Source organism: Lithohypha guttulata (assembly GCF_036872675.1).
Source record: "Lithohypha guttulata strain CCFEE 5908 chromosome Unknown scaffold_2, whole genome shotgun sequence".
Taxonomy (NCBI): Eukaryota; Fungi; Ascomycota; class Eurotiomycetes; order Chaetothyriales; family Trichomeriaceae; genus Lithohypha; species Lithohypha guttulata.
Genome location: NW_027042751.1, coordinates 2,875,008 through 2,898,262, shown reverse-complemented (window position 1 = coordinate 2,898,262; position 23,255 = coordinate 2,875,008). Strand labels below are relative to the sequence as shown.

At 49.7% G+C, this 23,255-nt stretch overlaps 6 protein-coding genes across 6 annotated transcripts; 4 read left to right on the top strand and 2 right to left on the bottom strand.

Annotated features, from left to right (window-relative positions):
• Positions 1-1,721: 1,721 nt before the first annotated feature.
• LTR64_003155 (uncharacterized protein) lies at positions 1,722-4,997 on the top strand (the record flags this gene model as incomplete). Its single annotated transcript, XM_064897518.1, has 1 exon — positions 1,722-4,997. One exon carries the CDS (start codon positions 1,722-1,724, stop codon positions 4,995-4,997), a length of 3,276 nt encoding a protein of 1,091 aa, XP_064756468.1.
• Positions 4,998-6,227: 1,230 nt separating this feature from the next.
• Positions 6,228-7,608, top strand: GLN1 (glutamate--ammonia ligase; the record flags this gene model as incomplete). The annotated part of the gene is made up of 2 exons (XM_064897517.1): positions 6,228-6,356; positions 6,649-7,608. The coding sequence occupies 2 exons, from the start codon at positions 6,228-6,230 to the stop codon at positions 7,606-7,608; spliced, it is 1,089 nt and encodes a 362-aa protein (XP_064756467.1).
• Positions 7,609-10,112: 2,504 nt separating this feature from the next.
• Positions 10,113-11,881, top strand: MEP1 (low affinity high capacity ammonium permease; the record flags this gene model as incomplete). The annotated part of the gene is made up of 3 exons (XM_064897516.1): positions 10,113-10,301; positions 10,355-10,618; positions 10,673-11,881. 3 exons carry the CDS (start codon positions 10,113-10,115, stop codon positions 11,879-11,881), a joined length of 1,662 nt encoding a protein of 553 aa, XP_064756466.1.
• Positions 11,882-13,041: 1,160 nt separating this feature from the next.
• Positions 13,042-18,324, bottom strand: UFD4 (Ubiquitin fusion degradation protein 4; the record flags this gene model as incomplete). The annotated part of the gene is given in 2 exon segments (XM_064897515.1): positions 13,042-17,603; positions 17,616-18,324. 2 exon segments carry the CDS (start codon positions 18,322-18,324, stop codon positions 13,042-13,044), a joined length of 5,271 nt encoding a protein of 1,756 aa, XP_064756465.1.
• A 1,249-nt stretch (positions 18,325-19,573) lies between these two features.
• On the top strand, positions 19,574-20,616 carry LTR64_003151 (uncharacterized protein; the record flags this gene model as incomplete). Its single annotated transcript, XM_064897514.1, has 2 exons — positions 19,574-19,736; positions 19,781-20,616. 2 exons carry the CDS (start codon positions 19,574-19,576, stop codon positions 20,614-20,616), a joined length of 999 nt encoding a protein of 332 aa, XP_064756464.1.
• A 96-nt stretch (positions 20,617-20,712) lies between these two features.
• On the bottom strand, positions 20,713-23,064 carry COG4 (Golgi transport complex subunit 4; the record flags this gene model as incomplete). Its single annotated transcript, XM_064897513.1, has 2 exons — positions 20,713-22,326; positions 22,390-23,064. 2 exons carry the CDS (start codon positions 23,062-23,064, stop codon positions 20,713-20,715), a joined length of 2,289 nt encoding a protein of 762 aa, XP_064756463.1.
• Between the last annotated feature and the right edge of the window lie 191 nt (positions 23,065-23,255).

The window sequence follows — 23,255 nt, the reverse complement described above, 5'->3', positions numbered from 1 at the left end:
TGTTGGAGTGCTGCTAGAAGGTGGTGTGAGAAAGGTAGGGTTCGCGTCGGATATGGACCGGCGTAAGTGCAAGGTGATTGAGGAGAGAAAATTGGCCGATGAAGTTGCGGTCGAGGAAAGATCGACTGAAGATGTGATTACGGCTGGACGCCAGAAACGATAGAGGCCTGAGATACCGGCCAAGACGAGGAAAGTCAGAAGCACGACGAGAATGGTGACTGAAAGATATACTCGAATCTTTGCAGATCGGATCTTGAGGCTGGTGGACTTGTTCCGGGCTTTCAAGTAATCGCTCGAGCTAAACCGATGGACCAGCCACGGTTTGGCAAGAGCATATATACTAGCAGCCAAAGTGAGAAAGAGTGGTCCTATCGGGAGGGCATCGGGCCAATCGCCTCTGATGATGCCAGTCCGAAAATTGAAGTTCGAAGTCCACAAAGGGAGGACAGCGGCGAATAGACCAATAGAGGCGAATGACAATAGAGCGTTCAGGCTGTGCAAGATGGAAAGCAGTCGCCGGCGACTTTTGGATTTGTGAGATCGACGATGGTTATGCGAATGGTTGCTCGAGGACGCCTTGTAGGAGTAGTTGGAACCCATGTTCACTGATGCGCCTGTCTCTGAAGGATCAAGAGGTGTTTTCAAGTACAATAGCAAAGGTTATACTAGGTTGATTTCGTGACAATGGTGCGAATACGCGTCTGTCGTACGTAGGCGCTGCTAACATTCAGGAACCAGGTCAGTGAGAAAGAAAGAGTAGACGCTCCTGGCGCTACAGGTAGAAAAGAATGTTCAGCAACAGCATCGCCATGAGACAGATCAGCAGTAGTCAGTATCTCATATGTGTGCTCAGAACAAAAACGTCGGAAAGCAAAATGAGTGGGTTGTACACTAGGTCGTGAGGCAGAGGGTATCGGCTTGGTCGCGTTCTCCTACCTGCATTGATCGTGGTTGGTAGTTGAGAACAATTCCAGAACATCTTAGTCACACTACTATCGTGGTAACCATACCAAAGATGTGAGAGAATCGCAACAGCGACACATTGATTGGCGTGTAGTTGACAAAGGCACAAACTGAAACTCTGTTTGGCTTGAAAACTGGGGAGCAAGGAGTTTCAGATTCGCGAAGCAGGACTACGAGTCGCGATTCAATTGGTCGGGAACACCAGTGAGGAAAGGGACCGTTTTCTGGGCGGGTCTGGACTGCCAAGAGATTATTAGTGTCAGGAACACCAATGGTAGCGCGAAATATCCGCTTCCTCCCGCACCTGTCTGCATGTTGTTGGTCGCTTGGACGAGTGAAGAAACAGGCCCACCAAGGTGCACCATATAGGGATCGGAATGTATCAGCCTGTCAAAGTTGCGCGTGAAAACAACGAGATCTTTTTGTTCGAGCGGAGGCTGGCGCCGACTCAGTCGGCAACATGGCAGCAATTAAATTTAAATTACACTCCGGCTCAACAGCCATGACGTGACATCACTTTCACTGGGCATACTCATACTGTTTCAGCGTCTTTCTGCAACACCATTCCATGAACCATGGAGAAGCTGGATATGCCAAGTTCAATTGCGTTGGCCTTTACGTGTGACCCATGAATCTCGAACCCAGGTAACAGCCGTACCAACGATGTTGTGGCATCGAATTGGTGACGTCGCAGATTCCACACCTTGTCTGAGGCTTCAACGGTCTGAAAGATTATAATACGTTATTGAGCATTTGGAATGGCGGACGCCCTACCACCCTTAATTGGGCAATCCATCGATTACCACGATACACCCATCGCTCACCCTCCGACCACGGTTTTCCCATACCCTAAATCTACCCAACCTCCAGGACTTGCTATTCGAGAAAGAGATGGCTCTGATGCGACATTCAACGATGAACGACCTGAAAGGAATGGGGCGCCACAAGTAGTTTCTGTACGACACAGGTCAATGTCAACTCCAAGGAGTCCTGGCGCAGAATCAATTGAACAGAGGCACTCGTCTGCGACACAGAATCGGCGGCCATCTAAAAATATACAATCTGCGAATTCGGACCTGCCGCCGAACTATGAACCCGATGACTCCTCTTCGGATTCAGGCTTCTCTTCTGAAGATGAAGATGAAGATCAGACTGCCGACCTTGATCACGCACGTTCGCAGCCTGGACGAGGTGAGTTGGGGCCTCAAGAACTAAATCGTGCTCGCATGAGGCCGTGGCACGAAAAGAAGCGTCATATGATCAGGATCGGCAACGATCATTTCAAGAGCTATGGCAAGATTGCAAAGGATGGTCGTCTCAATGTCAAGATCAGCGAAATGGCTAATTCGGGTTATCTGGCCAAAGCTCTGGGTACTGCTATTCGTGGACACCTTAGCCCTCATGACAAGGACACGCAGCAAGAAGAAAAAGAAGCGGAGACTCATCACCAGGAGCATAAAGAAACCGACAAAGTTCCTCGCATGAACATCGTGATCATGGTCATCGGAAGCCGAGGCGATGTGCAACCATTCCTAAAGATTGGTCAAGTTCTGAGAGATCGTTATGGTCACAGAGTACGAATAGCAACACATCCTGCCTTTCAGAAATTCGTCCAAGATGAGATTGGCTTGGAATTCTTCTCTATCGGCGGAGATCCCAGCGAACTCATGAGCTTCATGGTTAGAAACCCAGGTTTGATACCTTCCCTCGAGACTCTTACCTCGGGCGAAGTCGGCCGGAGAAGAGAGCAGATGTTCGAAATGTTCAATGGTTTCTGGAGAGCTTGTATCAATGCCACTGACCAGGAAAAAGACACTTCCAACCTGAAGATGTTGAACAAGAGGCCCCCTTTTATCGCGGACGCCATCATAGCCAATCCCGTATCTTTTGCTCATTACCATTGCGCCGAAAGATTAGGTGTTCCCCTACACCTGGTCTTCACTTTTCCCTATACGCCAACAGCTGCTTTCCCGCACCCACTAGCCAACATCAAGGCAACGAACGTCGACAGAGAATACACAAACTTCATGAGCTACCCACTTGTCGATCTGATGACTTGGCAAGGTTTAGGCGATCTGGTCAACCGTTTCCGTGTCAAGACTCTCGGACTCGAGCCTGTCTCTACCCTTTGGGCACCGGGACAAATCACACGTTTGCGTGTCCCAATGACGTATCTTTGGTCTCCTGGACTCGTGCCGAAACCGGAAGATTGGGGCCCTGAAATCGACATTGCAGGCTACGTCTTCCTGGACCTGGCGAGCTCATACAAGCCTGAGGACGACCTCAAGGAATTTCTACGCCGAGATCAGGACTCACGACCCCTCATATACATTGGCTTCGGCTCGATAGCGGGTATAAAGGATACTACTGCTTTTTGCAACCTGCTCTTCGAAGCTGTGAAAGCAGCCGACGTTCGAGCCGTTATCTCCAAGGGGTGGGGAGATATGGGCAAAGGCTTAGACATTCCAGACGGAGTGTTCATGGTAGACAACGTTCCCCATGACTGGCTTTTCCCGCAGATGGACGCTGTTTGTCATCACGGTGGTGCAGGGACAACAGCAGCAGGTTTGAGGTACGGAAAACCGACTATGATCGTTCCTTTCTTCGGAGATCAGCCGTTCTGGGCTCAAATGATTGTGCGTGCGGATGCTGGTGCGAAACAAGTTTGGCCACTCAAGAAATTGACGGTGGAAAGATTTGCAACCTCTATCAAAGAGTGTTTGAGACCAGCTGCAAAAGAAAACGCGCAAGCAATTTCCAAGAGTATTGCCCTGGAAGGGGATGGTGCTGACAATGCAGTGAACGCGTTTCATCGAGGCTTGAAATCGTCTTGTGTGCACTCAGTCGCTTGTGACGTGTTTGAGGACCGCATTGCGGTGTGGTCGGTAAGGCATACAGACTTCAAATTGTCTGCACTAGCTGCCAGTCTGCTCGTTGAAAGCAAACGAATGTCATGGGATGATCTTGATCTACTCCGCCACAAGGACTGGGCTGACTTCTCTGGTCCTGGTGAGCCAGTCACTGGCGCTGGCGGCGTTGTCGTCGGTGCTTTCCAGGAAGCTGTTCATGGTATATCGAGCATACATGAAGATGCCAAGGCCGACTTGAAAAGGATTGGGAAACACAGGGAACGGAAAAAGAGTAGAGCCGAAACAAACATCAGAACCAAGCCAAGGAGTCAGCTTGCCTTAACCGCTGGGCACTCTGCGGACAGCCAGGACGAAGGTGACGCAAAAGTCAACCTGACTGGAGCCGCAGAGCCCGTGCGTAATCCAACAGTTGCAGGACTACTGGGGGATTCCGGTACGGCCCGACCGCATGCATCTCGAACTCAAACGACATCGACCCTGGAAGAGCCTGCACCGGTCTTATTGGCCAAAGATGTTGGAAGAGGCGTTGGACATTCGCTCAAGTCCATCGTCTTACTGCCATCCGAGATGCTGCATGCAGTCACACTAGGATTCCGTAACGCACCGCGTCTATACGGCGATAAAACAGTTCGTCCGCCCCCACACAACATACACGGCTTCCGGCAAGGAAGTAAAACTGCAGGCAAAGAGTTTTGGTTTGGCATATACGACGGATCCACGGGGCTGGTCAAGATACCTTATCTTGATGTAAAGGAAGCAGGACTATCTGGTCTACCCAAAGGAGTCGCCAGAGGTCTGGGAGGTCTGGTTCTCAAGCCAATAGCTGGCACGCTAGGCTTATTCGACTACACAAACCGGGGTCTTTATGCTTCTTTGAAGAAATTGGTAAAAGATACCGAAAAGACAGAACGTTGGATTAGAGAAGCAAGGCTCGGCCAGGGAGCTGTGGAAGCAAAAGCACTTCAAGAACAGGATCGGAAACAGGATGACACACATACAAGGCCTGAAAAAGGCCAGTTGGAGCACGCCCGTACCCAAGCGCTCAATAGGTTTACTCCAGACGATCGACGTAAACTCGAAGACACACGCAAACAGGAAGAGCAACCATCGTTGCTTCCTGGAAAGTCGAGCAAGCTCAAGCTCAAACACAAATCGCACCGGTAAATGCTCGTAGATCGAGGCCGAGCATGAGCAACGACGGCTTCGAGAGATGTAGAAAGTATGTCATTTTTGGTTGTTCGTATATATGACGTGGCGAATCAGAGTGCAACGATAACGGGCTGCTCCAATTATGCATGGTGACGGTCAGTGGTTCTCGAGATCGATTACAGTTCCAGATCATCGTTAGACTAATCAAATCGCACATAATAACTCTTACTCTATATCGGTGTTTCGTAGGTTGGCATTACTCGATGAGTATGCCTTCAAGGTAACACTCCAAAAAGCAAATAGTCACAGCATTGTGTCAAAGGCGGTAACACGGAAGTGATAAGGCAAACGTGCTGTGTTTCTTCTTCTGTAATGCTGGGGCGGCAGCGCAAACACCGCATGCAAGGCACAAAGCCGAAGCTGGACTCCACACGTAATGGTTTAGCATCGGCACGAGGTAATTGTTGCACAATCGCATGGCCAACGTGGGAGCAATGCAACGAACGGCTTGTTACAATTTATACTCTTATCTACTGGCGCAAACGTGAATACAAACGAGCAGCAAAGAGCGCGATCGTCCCAGTTGTTCTTATCGCATTAGGTTGTCTATTGAAGTGTTTGTAAGTGGTTGTTGCCAGAATGGAGCTCAAGTTTAGACATACGCGTGGTGGGATTTAGTGGGGCAACTCGAAAGAGCAGCCCACCAATAAGTCAGGTCTAGAAGAACGAAGCAAGGAAAGCAGACTGCGTGCCGTTGAAGGAGAGTGTCCGATAGTATGAGTATAGTAGAATTATTGGAATTGAACGATAAAGATTAGGACTCCAATACGATGGTGTCTCGCCTCGCAAAGGCCGATTGGAAGCAAGAGCTTGAGCGTTGTCTCCGTCACCGGCGGAGTGAAGCTTTGTTTCCCCAGCATGTTGTGCACTCGTAGCAAACTAGAGGGCCGCAAGAGCCAACGCTTATTTCGCAGGCTGGTTACTGGGGAGGAGCCACTACTGCAACGATCACAGCACAAGGGACCACCTTCGGTCGGCCACATCCAGCAGCTATCAACAGAAATCCCGGTGTCGTTGCGAGATAATTATCTTTATTATCAGTTACGGCTGCTCCTGCTTTCCACTCTTCTGCTCTTCTTCTTTGTATCTCTGGGCTGAGCATTCTTTGTACCAGTATTACTCGTCTCCATTAAGTCACTCTGAAATTTTGGATTGTTTTCAAGTATATCCCTACAGTCCTCCACCATGGCTGATAACGTTTTTACCTCCAACACGGTCAACTTGGCCAAGTATATGAAATTGGAGCAGAAGGGCAAAGTCCTTGCAGAGTACATCTGGATCGATGGCACAAACGGCCTGCGCAACAAGACAAAGGTAAGCATATACCCTCTCGAGATATCCTGCTTGAATGATTTTGGTCCTTGGAGCACGTCAACGCTGAGGAGAGGCAACCCCACGAGCATTCAGAGGCATTAGGTTTCCTCGTCAGCCACTGCCGAGCCTAAAATCGACTGGTCGTCGTCGGCCTGCGGCATTTTCTGGCTCAACGAAAATGCTCGTGTGACGACACTCCTTGTCTCCGGAACTTCCAATTGCGCAACACACGATTCATGCGAGGTCTTGGTGCCGTCTTGACGAATTTCATTTGCTAACTTTGAGTTCACAGACTCTCAGCAAGAAGCCCGCAAGCATTGACGACCTCCCAGAATGGAACTTCGACGGCTCATCCACCGGTCAAGCCCCGGGTGACAACTCAGATGTCTACATCCGACCCGTCGCCATGTATGCCGACCCAATCAGACTAGGCGATAACATTTTGGTCATGTGCGAGACATGGGACCCAGATGGAACACCAAACAAATTCAACTACAGACATGATGCTGCACGATTGATGGAAGCAAACAAGGAACACAAGATCTGGTTCGGTCTAGAGCAAGAATATACCCTCCTTGGACCTGATGGCTACCCATACGGTTGGCCAAAGGGTGGCTTCCCAGCTCCACAAGGTCCATACTACTGTGGTGTTGGTACCGGTCGTGTCTTCTGCCGTGACATTGTCGAGGCTCACCACAAGGCCTGCATGTACGCTGGCATTGAGATCTCCGGCACAAACGCAGAGGTCATGCCTGCGCAGTGGGAATACCAGGTCGGCCCATGTGAGGGTATCAACCTAGGTGACCAATTGTGGGTCTCAAGATGGCTGTTGCACAGAATCTCGGAAGAGTTCGGCGCAAAGGTCTCTTTCCAGCCCAAGCCAATGCCAGGTGACTGGAACGGTACTGGTCTCCACACCAACGTCTCCTCTGGTGAGATGAGAGAAGAGGGTGGCATGAAGCACATCGAAGCTGCAATGAAGAAGCTCGAGGAGCGACACGTCGACCACATGAAGGTATACGGTGAAGGCAATGAGCTACGTATGACTGGTGCACACGAAACATCCAGCGTCGACAAGTTCACCTGGGGTGTTGCCAACCGGGGCTCGTCTGTTCGTATTCCACGACAATGCGCCAAGGAAGGAAAGGGATACTTTGAGGACCGAAGACCTGCCTCGAATGCTGATCCATACCAGATCACTGGTATCATCGTCGAGACCATGTACGGTGCCCTACCAGCTGAGAAGTTCTGATAGATGGCTTGTTTGAGCACGGCGTTTGGTGAAGACTTTATCCGTTCAGGGCCTTGGTTTGTTAGGTTTCATCTGCTTGCCCGCGGTCAGATAGAATCAGACACAACTTTTGAACTTGTCCTCATAACAACAAGCACGAACGTAGAGCTTGGCGATGCACCTTTGTGTGTCAATATACTATCTGAACCTCTCTCATTGTCAAGTACGGCGTGGTCTACGATGCACTTTTGCGATTAAGATCGTTCGGTTTGTGCTAGGGTTTGCTAACCCTTCTAGTCACACGTGCTATACGATTAAGGTCAAAAGCACATTAACGATCGACATACTTTACCGGGCGTGTGGTCATCGACACTAATCTTCCGATACACCGAGACGTTTCTCAAGCGTCTACACGTCCAGGCTGAAGGCTTTGTGACTAGGTCACTCTCAGCCTCTGCCATCAGTACCAATTTGCACGACGCGCCGTCAAAATTAAGTGCCAGAAGAGTCGAATCATACCAAAACACAAATATTCTAGGCCAAACAGGAAAAGACCACCTTCCAGATCGAGGTGACGTGCCCTCAAGCTTCAACCCCAGCTTCATATGCAAGATGACAACCTTATCTCAGCATGCGAAAAATGCTTATCAGTCGATCTTGTACTCACTGGTTCGGTTCTCAAACTCCAGGGTCTCCTCGATTAGTTTCTGATAGGTCGGTTACAGCTTGCACAATGACCCATTGATTTGGCGCAGAAGCAAGGCTACCAGTCCATAGTGGTACCAAGCGATGTACACTGGGGATGCTACCAGGAGAAATACCTCAAGGTTTCGGGACCAGACCTAGCGATGGGTATTTCAAGCGCATCGAGCAGAGCATGGCTCTGTTGCTGCTGGCCCTGCTTGATATATTCGTGCCACAAAGACCGCCATTGAAGGTGATCTGAGGGATTACCAGTTTCACGCCAACATCAGACGCCTGGATAATTGAAATCATGGGCACCTTTATTGCAAGTGCTTATGGAGTCGATTGGCATGGTATGCAGATAGTCTATAGCGAACCCATCCAGCACACACGGAGTCGTTGATCCTGAAGGATATTGTGGTCGCTATGCCCACTCACCTCCGCAGTCGTCTTGAATTCTTCCCACAACGCGTGGCTCATGATCAGGATAATGCGCCACCATCGAGACATGAAGATTACTAGCATCACAGGCAATTCACAGAGCCCCGTGCCCAGGCCTAGATCTGGTTATCGTTCACTATGGATGTCCTTCTCTAATGGCGCAGGTTGCTTTTGTCGGACAGCGTCAACCAGTGCCACGTCCAATAGCTCGCCAAATTCACGTGCCTTGCTTCGGATCCCTTGCGCTAGGTCCAGCGCTCCCACGGAATCCTGGTCATTCAGACCCACAGACGTAAACTCAAAAACTCGAGTGCTGATAAGGTGGACGTATGTGATTGGTCATGATCAACCGCATCTCAAAACCGAAACAGCGATCAAAGATATGCATCCGTCATATCCTTTGTAGTCCTTCTGGAATTCAACACTTTGATCTGTCGATGCGCCGACTTCGGAAAACTTGCGAAACTGTGGGACTGGATTTTGAGGCGCGCGTGGTCGAAACACCGAAAATTGTGCGACATAACACCACGAGTTGACACATGGACGCCTTGTAACACCAGCACTGTTCTATTCTTGAGGCCAAAAGCAACCACATCAACGATGCAAACCATTAATTGCCAAGCCAAGCTATACGTACTGCAACACCGAGCTTGGTGGTCAGTTGCAAGGACCTTATCTATTTCAAGCAATCATCATACAGGGCATCACGTCCTCAATTACCAGAACAATCCTGAAATCTGGGCAGCCTCCCACCAATAGCAATGCAAGTCAATATCTAGCCAAGACACCTGATTGTCTGTATTGAGAGTCTTTCACCAGCTTGGCGGTCGCCAGGAGCTGTTCCCCCGTTGCCCGTTGCCCATTGCCAATCCAAGCTCGTATCTTTTTCAGTTGCGATGTGCTCAGCTGTCTTGATAAGGAAAATCTACCACCAATATGAACGCGTATCAAAGGCCTCGCACGAACGCACAGCCAGAGGAAGAGCCAGATTGAACTCCACATGGGTGGGTGTTGAGGGCCCGCTAATGCCCCAAGGATAGCCCTAGCTCTGTTTTAGCCTCCCGTCAACCTGAGCTCCATAGATAGGTCCACGCTTTGCTGACCACACACACTGATATGACGGCAACCCGACTCACGCCTCGACTTCCCAATAATCTACCGTGCCCGGACGGTACATTGGCAATTATGGCTCTTATAATTCTGACTTTGCATTCTTAAGTACTACTATCACCACCTATCACTCCTGCCTTCTGGCTGCGTTTGTTGTTGTTCGTCCTTTTCCTTCTTGCTCTTTCGCACTTCGACGCATGCTTGCCGCGAACCACTGAGGTCGTGCTTGCATATCACAACTGCCCACCTTCGCTCCTCCTTAATTCTACAACTCTTGGGCGACAAGCAAGATGAGCGAATCTACCCAGGACCAGCATGGCGTCTTTGTACCCAACTATGCCTCTTACAACTGGATCGGACCCCCCGCAGACTTTGGTCTAGCTACCGACACAGTTACTGGTGGTGATTCGATCACTGAGAATGTCAACAAATGGTTTCAATCGGGTGATCAAGCCTACATCTTGATAGCCTCAGCTATGGTAAGAAGCGAAAGAATCAGGTATCAGATACCGTCACTAACGGATGAGTTCAGGTCTTGATAATGGTGCCAGGTCTGGGTTTCTTGTATTCCGGTTTGGCAAGAAGAAAGTCTGCTCTGTCACTGATGTGGGCTTGCATGATTGCTGGTTCGGTCGTCACTTTCGAATGGTACTTCTGGGGTTTCTCACTGGCTTTCTCACCACAAGCAACGAATGGATTCATTGGTGATATGCACCACTTCGGTTTGATGAGGACGCTGGCTGCACCCTCGGTTGGCTCACCTCTGATTCCTAGTCTGCTATACGCTTTCTACCAGGTATGTTGGATGTCTCGCTCTTGTCGATGTCGAACCTCCACTAACTATGACTAGATGCAATTCTGCGCTGTCACTGCCGCTATTATTGCAGGTGCTGTCGCCGAACGTGGTCGTTTGCTACCATTCGCCGTCTGGTTGTTCCTCTGGGGAACCATTGTCTACAGTCCTGTCGCCTGCTGGGTGTGGAATCCTAATGGTTGGGCATATGCTTGGGGTGTTCTTGACTATGCTGGTGGTGGCCCTGTCGAAATCGTGTCTGGTATGTCCGCACTTGCGTACTCTATGGTCCTCGGCAAGCGACAAGAAAAGATGATGCTTAACTTCCGACCACACAACGTCTCATTCATTCTACTGGGTACCGTCTTCCTGTGGTTCGGGTGGCTCGGCTTCAACGGTGGTTCTTCATTCGGTGCCAACATGCGAGCAGTCATGGCTTGCTGGAACACCAATCTTACAGCCACGTTCGCAGCCTTTACCTGGGTTTTGCTCGATTTCAGACTTGCACGAAAATGGTCCATGGTCGGTTGGTGCTCAGGTACCATCTCCGGTCTTGTCGCCGCTACTCCAGCTTCTGGTTTCATTCCTCCTTGGGGTTCAGTCGTTCTCGGTATCACTACAGGTATTGTTTCTAACTTTGCCACCAAAATCAAGTACTGGATCAAAATTGACGACTCCATGGATGTGTTCGCTGAGCACGGTGTCGCTGGAATGGTTGGTCTGATGTTTAATGCCCTTTTCGGCGCTGACTACATCATTGGCCTTGACGGAGTCAATGGTGGACTTGAGAACACTACAACAGGAACTCTTGCAGGAGGATGGGTCAGCCCCAAGAATTGGCGACAGTTTTACATCCAGCTCGCCTATATCCTTACCTGCACAGTCTACTCTTTCGTTATGTCCGCCATTCTCGCCTATGCCATCAACTATATTCCAGGACTCCATCTTCGAGCCTCCGAAGAAGCCGAACTTCTTGGTATGGACGATGATCAACTAGGTGAATTTGCCTACGACTACGTCGAGGTCCGCAGAGATTACCTCGCCTGGACCCCAGCATCCAAGGACTCAGCTGGCATCGATCCAGATATCGCTCAAGAGCACAGACACGGAATCCCCGAACACAGCGCCATGCTTAAGAAGGATGAGCTCAGTCACTCGTCGGATTCCACATCCGCTGGTGGTCTGCCAACACAAGGTGATCGTCACGGTATGGCCGCTGAAGAGCAAATGAAGCACGAGAAAGATTACCGAGAGCCCACTCAATAAGCAGTATCGCTCGTTGGTGGTACACAAACCACTCTGCTACTTCTATAGACGCTTTCGTCCCTTAACATCTGTGCTACCTTATGTACTCTAGCGGGAGTTGGGTATGGCTGTGGAGGAACCATACCCCCTTTTTTGGAAATACAAAAACCTGGATCCAACCTAATTTGAACAGATTTACAGCTCTCCTACATACATTGTAATCTTTGCTTCACACACTCGTTTGTTTCTTGCTGCTGCTGCATCACCAAACCCTTGCCACGCAACTCGTTCGCTGACCTCAAAGCAAACAACTTCAAGTCCTTACTACTATTAATCCACGCAGTCACCCCATTCCCATCCAAAGTCCTCAGTCAATCTGTTGTCACACCACACACTCGCACCACGTTACACCCGATAGTACTCGCAAAGGCAAAACACCTCGCGTACGTACGCACGCACTTCGTTCGGTACACCACACCACACCACAAGACACCACGCTTCCGTAATGTATGTACATGCCTCTATCCGGACCTAACTGCGTAGTCTGTACCGTGTCACATACTACTGTGGTATGCGCGAGCGACATTTCGTTCTCATCCCCACTGGTTACTTGATCGTTTGAATATCTATCGCCTGGACCATGTTGGCTACCTTTTTATGCGATGTTCGTTGCTTCCGTTCATTTTGTTCGCGTTTCTATTCGGGTTTTTCATTGAATCATCAGCCGATATGATCCGGAAACATCCGTGTTTTGCCAATTTGCACACCTTGAAAGATGGCAGGAAACGACTTGCAGGTTTATTCTCCCATTCCTATAGTAAAGGCTAGTGATCAATCACGAAGAAGTCGCGTGATCATCTGCCCTTCTTGAATAGATACACTTTGCAGACCAAAGAAGTAGTGTTTATCTATTCTTTGCAATGAATGATTGATTATCTATGTTATTGCTTCGTCGCAGCATATCGCATATGTTTCATATCGTTGTTTTCACATTCCTTACCCACTACTAACCCTTTACACTAAACATCCATACTAATGCAACGACGTGCCCATCGTGTACAAATCGTTGAGGACCAAACTTTTCCGTGAGTCCTGTATTACTACCATATCGTTTTCATTGCGTCAATCACCTTGGTAACCACGCGTACAATCTCGACCAAAGCCGTGCCTCTTACCTTCCACTACGATAGATGGAAAGCGCCCTGTCCTTCCTTGATCGCAGTACCCAGCTTATTCTTCAATACAGCAACGTCCGAGTAATCTGGCAGTTTCAGATAATTTGCACAAGTCATCACACTTGGCAGGTAATCATCGCTGGTGTATGGGGGCTCCGACGGCTTGCACACGACTGTGAACATTGGCGTGAGACTCTTGAAACCGCCAATAGGTAACCTTGGGCTACCTGTGATGAACTGCAAGAAGTCACGTCTCTGTGCAGCGCTGAGCTCACTCATGACTTGTAACAAATTCTTCACGCTCTTGCTATCCATGTTGAAGCCATGATCTGCTTTGATAGAATCCATAAGTGTTTCCATAGACCAGTCTTCTTCGATACGACCAAAAAGCATCACAAGCTCATTTGATGTGAACGCTCTTAAGGATGTGTATGGGAAGACCTGCGAAAAGCCATTCTGGAAAGCTTTGATTTGTGCTCGTACACCCGCTCCAAGTGTGAAGTCGAGGACTTTGTGGATGTAAAGAGCAATGTTCTCGTTCGTGACGTCGACATCAGAGCCATTCTCAACCATCAAGATTTGTGGATAGCCTGGCAGAGTGAAGTCAAGCCCAAGATCCTCCAGAGATGCACCTCGAATCGTAAGGTTTTCAAGAGCAATAGCTTTCGCATCCATACTCATTGCCCAATCAGCCTCAATATTCGCGCGTCGTGTTGCATACGCTTGTAATTGTGCCATTGAGTTTGCCAGGTCTTGATCAATGCTCCGCAGCATAGCAATTGACAGGCTACTATCCTCACCAACCTTGAAAAATGTGGGATTGAAGGAGACATCAATGATACGTGAGTCGAGCATTGACCTCGCGACAAACATCCCGAGCATTTTGAAGGCCTGTAGAATCTTCTTGCCTTTCTCGGTCGCTTGGTCGGCTTCACTAAGCGGAGCAGGAAAAAGTCCGTTCTTTCCAAACGCATACTGGTCGCCTGATACTGTGTCGTTTTCTCTCCATAACTTCAACTGCTTCTTGGCAAACTCTTTTGAGACTGTTGAATAGAACTCCAGTGTCGGGCCTAGACCAGTGCCAACTTCATCGAAATACTCCACCTCGAGTATACTAGGCGAGGCACCGAAATGATCCATAACCTTCATTGCGGACTCGAGCATTTTGGTCCTTGAGATACGAACCTTCTGACGTTGAGGTCTACCCATTAGTGGACGATCGTCACGACGACGATCTCGCCTATCATCATTTTCTTGGGAATTCTGCCATCGCGTGATAGATCTAGAATATCCAAATGACGTGGATTGAAGGAAAAGATGTCGAGTCTCAAAGGGGAACAGGAAGGGAAATGATCTTGCAAGATCTTCTGCCCAATCCGGCAAACAATTTGAGGCCACAATCAATGGCTCTTCAAGCTGGCGATTCATCTTGGCAGTAAGCTTCGTGTTGATAAATGAAGCAAGTGGTTCCGGAGTCAAGTCAATGCCAGTACGTCCAAGTGCTTCTCGCACATCGTCAAGACCTGCGTTAAGTTCGTGCAGTGTTCCTAATAGCGTTAAGATCGAAGAGGTGATGGGATGTCCTGCCAGCGACGGAGGAAGACCATCATGCTTGCGTACGTGAGTATCTTCCTCGGACGTAGAAAGCTTGGCTACTGGTGCTGGTCCTGCCACACGTCGAAACTTGATTTCGTGGATGCCTGCCCATACTGTTCTGCCAGTTGCATCATTGAATTGTTCACGGTTGTGATGGACAGCTCGGTAGATGGTTATATTCTCCGGTATTGGTTTGCCGTCCACACTGAATTCAATATGCCAGTCTTGGGGAGCGCTGGTTACAGCTGCGTAGGTCGAAGGACGCTTCTGAACAGATGCGGGTCTTGGTGCAACAGGTGAATGATCTAAAGATGCTTTACGGCCTGTCGCGACTGGCGTGCCTGGCTGTCGTGGTGTATAGACTCGAGAGCCGTCCTCGCGCCGAGCTGTGAGGGTGCCACCTGAACCGACCTCCATATTCACAGCATCAGGTTCATGTCCATCGTCAGATCCGTCATCTCTAACCTCTCCCAAGATTGGGTCCACATTATCTGCCGCACCGAGCACTTCATTTGTGTCGTCATCTTCGACGTGCTTCTCATCCACAATCTCGAGCTTTGAGGAGCTGTCCTCTGTGCTAGGCTCAGGAGGCTGTTGTGGAGCGGACGTAGTATCGTCTGAAGCAGGATTCTTGCGGCTTGATCTTCGCCGTGTTGTCTTAGCTGGTCTAGCCGACTCTTCTTTAGGCTGAGACGAGGTCGATTGTGGTCGTGATTGAGAATTCGACCAATTTGTTTGCTGGCTAGAAGAGCCTGGTAGAGAACCTAACTCAGTACCGAAAGGCGAAAAGAGACCAGATTCAGCAGCGCCCGACAACTGTGCCATACGCGCAGTCGCAAGCTGTTGTAGCATGTCTCGACGGCTTCTGCTGCGATCCGATGGCGGTCGTTCTGACAAAGTCACTCTGGGCCGCAAGTAGTCATCCAGAGCTTTGAATGTGGCAATAGCGTGTATGGACACTATCATGTCTCGAAAGTTCTGCGGAATATTGCTGTTCTCATCGGCTTTCAACTGCAGCCGAATTTGTCTAGACAGCAGTGATGTTGAGCTGCTGCGACTGTTTTCTGACGCGTTGCTGTTAACGGTGAGGACCTCGAAATGTTCTGCTCTGCTAAGTAGGTCCTGTAACTTGCTTACAAGGACCGTGAACGCGGTTAACGGCGAGGATGCAGTGGTTGTCTTAATCTTGGCCACATTCGCCTGACCCATAAAGGCAGCAATAAAGTCACCTCTTGCATTTCCAGAAAGCTCTGTGTTAATCTTGAGGATGTCGTTGAGCAGTCGAATGATACCAGAATCTAGAAGCTCGGAGCTTGTGATGCTCTCAAGTGCGTCTCCGTCAAAGTATCGTGCCAATCGATCGAAGAGAGCTCGTCCTGAAGCGTCGGTATGAGTCCCAGTGTAGTGCTCACGAGTGGTATTTGCTAAGTCCTGAAGATCATGTCGGATTTGTTCTGCCTTTTCTCGTAACTCTTTCCCACTGTTGGTATCATACTTGTCGAGAAAGGCTTTTGCTCGCAACACGACAAGGTCCTTAACTCCAGAGATTGCGAGTGGTGCAGGAATGTCTTCGGGTTCTGAGTCAGAACTTCTGTCGTCATCAATGTCAGCTTCATCCCTGATAACAATATCATCATCTCCGATTTCGTCATCCTCATCATCCTCATGGTCGTCATGTCCATCGTCTCCCTCGCCATCCGACTCTGGGTCACCTGCGCCATCAGTTCCGTGGTTGTTAGCAGGATCACTATTGATGGAAGCTTGGCTACTCTTTCCGAGTGTCGTTCGGGCTTCGACTTCGCTCGCACGTGCCGCGAGCTTCTTGATCTCTCCAATGACGCCTTCACGGTAGAACTGATAGCGATAAATTCCTTCAAGCCTTTGGAACAACAATTCAGAAGCTTGCAGAGCAAACATGACAAGACTCGGATGGTCCTCTTGCGACAGGATAGAAGCTAGGAAGGATGCGTAGGATACAGGTCGGAGTGCATCTTCGATGACCTTTGTGTCTAGATTGGACAACATTTTTAGTTGAGCGGTGAGCACCTTTTGTCGAACGCTAAGGTTCACAGTACTTGAATAGGCGTCAGTCAGGGCGGGAAGCAATACCATTGCAAATCTTCGGGTCTGGGTTTTGCATCCCTGAAGCAGTCGTAGTCTCTCCTGCTGCTTGGTCTTTCCAGAAGGTCCCTCACTGTCGGACGAAAGATGGTCATCTACTCCTTCAATGCTGACGCGAGGCAGCAGTTCGCATATCACATTGAGAGCTTCGTAAATCTGCTCTCGTGGGCGATGGATCAGAGTCTGCATGATAACGACACTGTCAATGGCAGAGGCTGCGTCTGCTGTATCGCTAGGTGGAGACACTCCAGTCAATATCTGATAAAGCGTATCCACGACATTTAGCTTGAGCAACTCAGTTGACAAGCGGGGACTGTTTCTAGAGACGATCGCCAGGACACGAAGGAATTCGGTATGGATATTCGCACCAATAAGATTGGTGGTACCTGGAAGAAGCAGGCCGAGGATGGCTTGTAACAAGGGAGGATCGACCAGCTGCTCTAACTTCTCGGGGCTGTACTTGAAGCTATCGACGATTCGGGTGACGCAAAGACAACCTTGTTCAACAACTTTTTGATCGTGGCCCACAAGTACGTTCTGCAGGATAGGCATGACGTCGCGGATGACAGCGAAGGAATCATGAGGGATATTGCGACAGCAATTGGCGGCAGTGGTGACAGCAGTTCGCTGAGTGCCAGTGGCAAAGAAATCGAGGTACTGAAGGCAAGCAGTGAGGCCACCTTCACGGACGATGGAGGCAGGAAAGTCTAGAGAGACCTTGGACAGAGTGCTCAATGCTTGTTCCGCAACGTCAATGTACTGGATATCGAGGAGCTTCTGGCATAGGATAGGCACAGCACCCCCGTAGACCACGTTTGCCACTGAGCCTCGCAGTGCCTCCATCAGGTTGGCTAGAGACCTACAAGCCAAGAGCATGATCTCAGGATTTTCCTCCCCAGTGAGAGGATTTGGTTGCATCAAGGTGACAAGTTCCTTGACGTAAGGATCTGGTGAGAATTGACCCGATAGATTGTCCTCGTTGGAGACCAGCAGCAGGTTTGAGAGTTCCTCCAATGCAATCATCTGCATCATCGAATCGTCGTTCCTACGCAAGTTGTTGAGGATGTCTCTGAACCTGGAAGCCATACCAGTCATCATGCCGCTCAGAGCCCGCAAAGTGCTAGATAGACCTGCTGGACCAGCATTGCCAAACAGAGCAGTTGAGAAGGGGTCATGACCATCGTCTGGGGGATCTGGTGACATGTCTGAGTTGCTTTCTCGATGGGTAGAGGGAGTAGTTGAATCTTTTTCTCGCTTGGGAACCTTGGAATCTTCATCGTCTTTCATGTCCACATCATTGTCCTTTCTGGCGTGCTTCTTTCTCAATTTTCGACCCGAGGTAGGTTGTGATGGAGGTGAATGTTCTTGTGAGGTGTCGGTTGAAGAAGTGTCTTTCTGCCGCAGTGGCACGTTGGCAGAGGCTTTCTTACTGGAACGGCCAGAGGGGCCTCGAGAGGAGGACTTGGACGAGGATTGCTTGGGGTTGTCTTCATTGTACTTTATAGTGGACCTAGCTTTGGTCAGAGGCTCATCTTCAGTAGCCTTTTCTTGAGAATAGCCATTGCTAGACATTGCCACGTCTTGAGCGTCTCCTCTCCTAGCAGATCGGGTAGAACGTGGGGTTAAGGTTGAGGCTGGGGTTAAAGGTGTAGTGGTTGTCTTCTGCCGCTTCGATCTACGAGGGCCTGACTGTGGAGACGAGGGTTCGTCGTCGATTGAAGGGGAATTGGGTTCGGGACGTGATGGCGCCTTGCGTTTCTTGGGTCGAGTCGTGATCCTTGCAGTGGACGTATTTTCAGGCTCAGCCGGATTGTCGCCGAGAGAGTTGGTCTGGGACTCTGCTGCGAGCCTCGCAGAGGAACGAGTGACTCTAGAAGACATGTGTCAATGGGAGGTCGGCAAGAGCAAATAAAAATGATTGCAGATGGGTGGAAACAAATCAGATTGTGGTTCAGGTGCAGCAGGAAGATTTGCTAGGATTGGCGGAGCGGGTCTGCAAACACATGCGGGCACCGGGGTGAGAGGTGCAAGGCAGGAACGAAAGAGTAAAGTGAAGTAGGTACCTGTCAAGGTGTGAAGCCCAAGTTGTTTCGGAAGGTGACAACAGCTGCGCGGTTGGAGGCTTGCGGTTGCCTGTAGGCGTGGTAGAGTGTTGATTACTGTCTGTTTGGCGGCTTCCCAGGCTGGAGCGGCTGGCCATCTAGCCCGAACCCGCCATCAGTCACTTACTTAACGAGTGTAAAAATTCCCCAACGATACAAGATGGTGATATTGTCTTACGGTCCAAAACATACAAAATAGATTAGAAGATTGTTGGTTGAATGAGCGTTCGAGAGCCCAAGGACGACAGTGATTGATATTGATCAAAGTGCTATGTCAGTCGTGGCATCCGCAGGTGGATAGGCCAGCCAAACACAGTTTGGTGCCATCGCGAGCTCCATCCCAGCGCCACTGATCACATTTTGCGGAATGACTGGGGGTTCTGCTCAACGGCCTCGAACCTGCTCTCCCATCTGCACGTCGCTCTGGCCATTACATCTGGTTCTATACAAGCTCATGTCGTAACTTAGAGCTTGACAAAATTACACGGCAATGGAACTCCATACACTACAGGTAACTCTCCTATCCTTCCGACTCGGGTCTTGCAGTCCGCAGTTAAGGTCCTCTCTGTAGCTCACTGCCAAGCGTGGAGAGCCATATATACCCTCCTTTACGCTGAGGTGATCTTTCTTTTTATCACTGCGTCTTCTTCTTAACTGAAGTTTGTGCTTTTCCCAGGTGAAGTACTGACCACTAACATCTCGATTCGTTGTCTGGTCCTATGGCGGAAGCACGATGGAAGCACATTCTCGATCACGAGAACCTTCAGAGGTCATCTCATGTGGCTTCTGTCATTGGTCACAATCTCTATGTCTTTGGCGGCGAACTCGTTCCTAGAGAGCCACGAGATGAGAAGGTTTTTTCCATCGATCTCGATGCCGCAGGTATGCACCGACGATCTTCGTCCGGCAATCCTAATCTTGCACAGAATTGTCCGTTATCACCAAGAAAGCTGACTCTACACCCTCTCCTAGAGTTGGCTCAGCATCTACAGTCCTGGGAGATCAACTCTACGTCTTTTCCGGTCGTGGTGGGGTCGCCATGAAACCCATTGAGCAAAAGGGAGCTCTTTGGTGCTACGACCCACGGACTTCTGCCTGGCTGTTGATCAACCCATCAGATATCGATGCCCCTTTTCCAGTCGCACGAAGCTATCACTGTATGACCACCGACAAAACCGATAGAATCTTCGTCCACGCCGGCTGCCCCGAAAGTGGCAGATTGTCTGACTTATGGTCATTTTCCTTGTCTGACCAAACCTGGACAAGACTCACAGATGCTCCTGCACCAGAAAGAGGTGGCAGTAGCATCGCTTTTTCAAACAACAAAGTGTACAGAATGAACGGGTTTGATGGCAAAACAGAGCAGGGTGGCTCGATTGATGTGTTTGACCTCGCACAGAACACGTGGTCGACGCTGAATTACTCCGCGGATGGTATCTCCGGTCCTGAGGCCCGTAGTGTCAGTGTGCTATTGTCGCTTTCTTTAAAGGGGAAGGAAATGCTCCTTACGCTCTTCGGTGAACGAGATCCAAGCTCTCTTGGTCATGCGGGAGCAGGCAGAATGCTAGGCGATATATGGCTCTATGACACTGCTGAAGAGGCGTGGACGAAAGTCGAGACTAATTCGTCGACTGCGCCTCCATCACGTGGATGGTTCGATGCAGATGTGGTAGACGAGTCGAAAGTGGTGATCACAGGCGGTTTGAGTGAGTCCAACGAGCGGCTTCGAGATGTCTGGATGCTGTCCTTCGACGGCATATGAGAGAAGTTCGCCTGTTTTGAGATGAACCAACACAGAAGTGGTTGTTCGTATTGTTCAACAAATGGATGATGTGCCGATAGTGAGAGGAGGAACGAATTATTCCTCCAGCAACATTTCTCGAGCTCGCTTTCTTTCCTCAGGCTTCAACTTGTCCGCAATCTCCATCGCCCCGCTTTCCTTTTGTAGCTCCTCCCATTCTTCATCGTCCATACTCATCACCATACAGATCTGCGAGCACCTCAAGAACATGTCCCGAATCCGCCAGTTCGTTTTCTGACCTGATGACACAACTGCTTTGATGATACCGCTTATATCGTGCTCCAATCGTGCTGCGCCGTTCGGATCGATTCGCCCTGCATACGTCCACAAGCGCTTCTCTAAGAGCTTAGAAAGATAGCTGGCCGTCGTGGTTAGTAAGGTAGCATAAGTATTCTCAGTCATGAGTCGAGAAATTGGTTTTGTCAGGGCGTCCCAACCGTGAGAGAAGCGGGAAGTCACTAGAGTCTGGAAGCTGCTCAAATCCTGAGGATCGTGACCTAGTGTTTCGATCAAGTTGGACAGAGCACCTGAATCCAAATTGTATTCCATGTCGCGAAAGCTATCCAGCAGAATTGGTCGAAGTCGTGGCTTCATAACATTGTTGAACAGAACGTTGGAGGCATCGGATAGGAGTTCACTACTCTTTTCCGTGAAATTGTTGGTGAAGGCCTGCAGGCTTGTCTTTACTAGCTCCCGGTCGTGAGGGTCAGGAAAAAGTTGGACAATCGGCGCTTGCTCATTATCGTCGACAATTGTATTGATGATCTGGTTGATATGGCTTGATGCTATGTCAACATTATTAATCAGCACAATGAACGCGATGATTGTGGACTCGGGAGGAAGGCCGCCTTGTACAACTGGACGTGGGTAATGCTCGTCGCGCATCCTGCGTTGCTCCATGCCAAGAAAATCGGAGCCCATTACCCGACCCAGTGTCGAGATGATTGATGTAATCACAGTAACTTGAGACGTGGCTAGTGTCTGCTGAATGACCTTGTTGGCTATGTACATGATATCCTCAATGGCTGACGAGACGTGAGGTGGTGTACTCTTGAGAGGCTGACGAGGGTTCAGTGAGAGGTCGGGTGGTGGTTCGTCTAGCTGGAAGGCTTTCTCAACCGAGCGACGGAAGAAGAACGTGGTCATGGTGTTGAACGGTGTGACGAGCCTGTCTTCGACCTTCTTCATTAACGACGAGTTGGTCAGAAAGCTCGGAATAATTGGTTCAGAGTCGTCGCCAAGCGAATCGCTTTTCTGAGCAACGAATTTTGTGTATAACGACCACTTGCTGAGCATTGTGGTTATCTCCCCTAATAAAGCATCGACCTCCTTCATGTCGATGCTATCGTCCTCACTGCTTCTTCCTAGGGCTGGAGAGCTAGTTCTTGGTGTTCCACCTCCTCGTTGTGCCGGTAAAAAGCTTTGTACCAAGAAAGTATAGGCGTAGGATTTGATATCTGTCATGCGTCTGTCGACCCTCCTCTCGTCACTCCACGTATCGAGGATAATACCACCTTGTCTGTCAGCCTCGTTTTGTAGGCGTTCGATGACTCCTATCATCTTGCCCGGTCCATAGTGCCTTTCGACCAATCCGCCGTGTCCATCAACAATTTGAGCAATGTGTTCAAACAGCTTGGTCAAGGCGTTTGCATAGAAGTAGCCATCCTTGGCCTGCGCTCCACCCGTTCCAGCATTCAAATTTGTCCTTGCCCTAGATGCGATACCTTGACATACATAACGGGCATATACATCGAGACCGACCTCTGGTCGGTTGATCAGCGGAAACAGCTTGAAGAATCTTGTAATCTTAGCACCGTCGTTATCCTTAACAGCTTTATCGAACTCTCGCTGAAAAAGACCACACAGCGATTCGGACGCGTTTTCGAGCGTGATGCGTGGTGAATCTGGCACCTCCGCCGTGGGAACTACACGGGCAGCGAAAGCACCATCGATGACTTCGTCAGGTATTTTGGAAGCTCGACTAAGGTAGCCAGCGGCAGTCTCCCAGTCTTGAGGAGCTCCCATGGAACCCAGAACTCCGAGCACACATGCTTTCAGTTCTCGTACTTGTTCGACGACAGTCAAAGTTTCCTGGACCCTTGACTGCTCGAGATCAAGACGTTTTACTGAGCCAGAGATCCGGTTGGCTGTTGACGCAGCATCGGATAGCATGCCATTGCTGATAGCACGGGTCTTAGCACCCTGTATGCTCAAGTTCGCACGAAAAAGGTCAAGTCGTCCAAATTCCTTCTGCAGGTCCTTCTGGGATGAAATCAATTTATTTAGCTGCTCCGTTACGTTACTCTCTCGGGACTGCAATTCTGCCAGAGCGGCTCTGATCTCTGACACAGATCTTGCACTAAAGACATCTCTGTTCTCTTCTTGGTGACTTGACACTGTCCTCAACATTATTCGAGTTTGATGAGTATTGACAAAGCCTTACACCGATGGTTGTGCGGCCGGGAGTGCACCAACCAATCTCTAAAGGGCACGGATATGATACCCGAGCTCTGGAATCCTAAGTGCGCGTATATCCGCAGTAGAAATCCGGACTGTTACACGTCAGAAACAGACGAGGCGAGTTGGTACTTCTGCCTGTG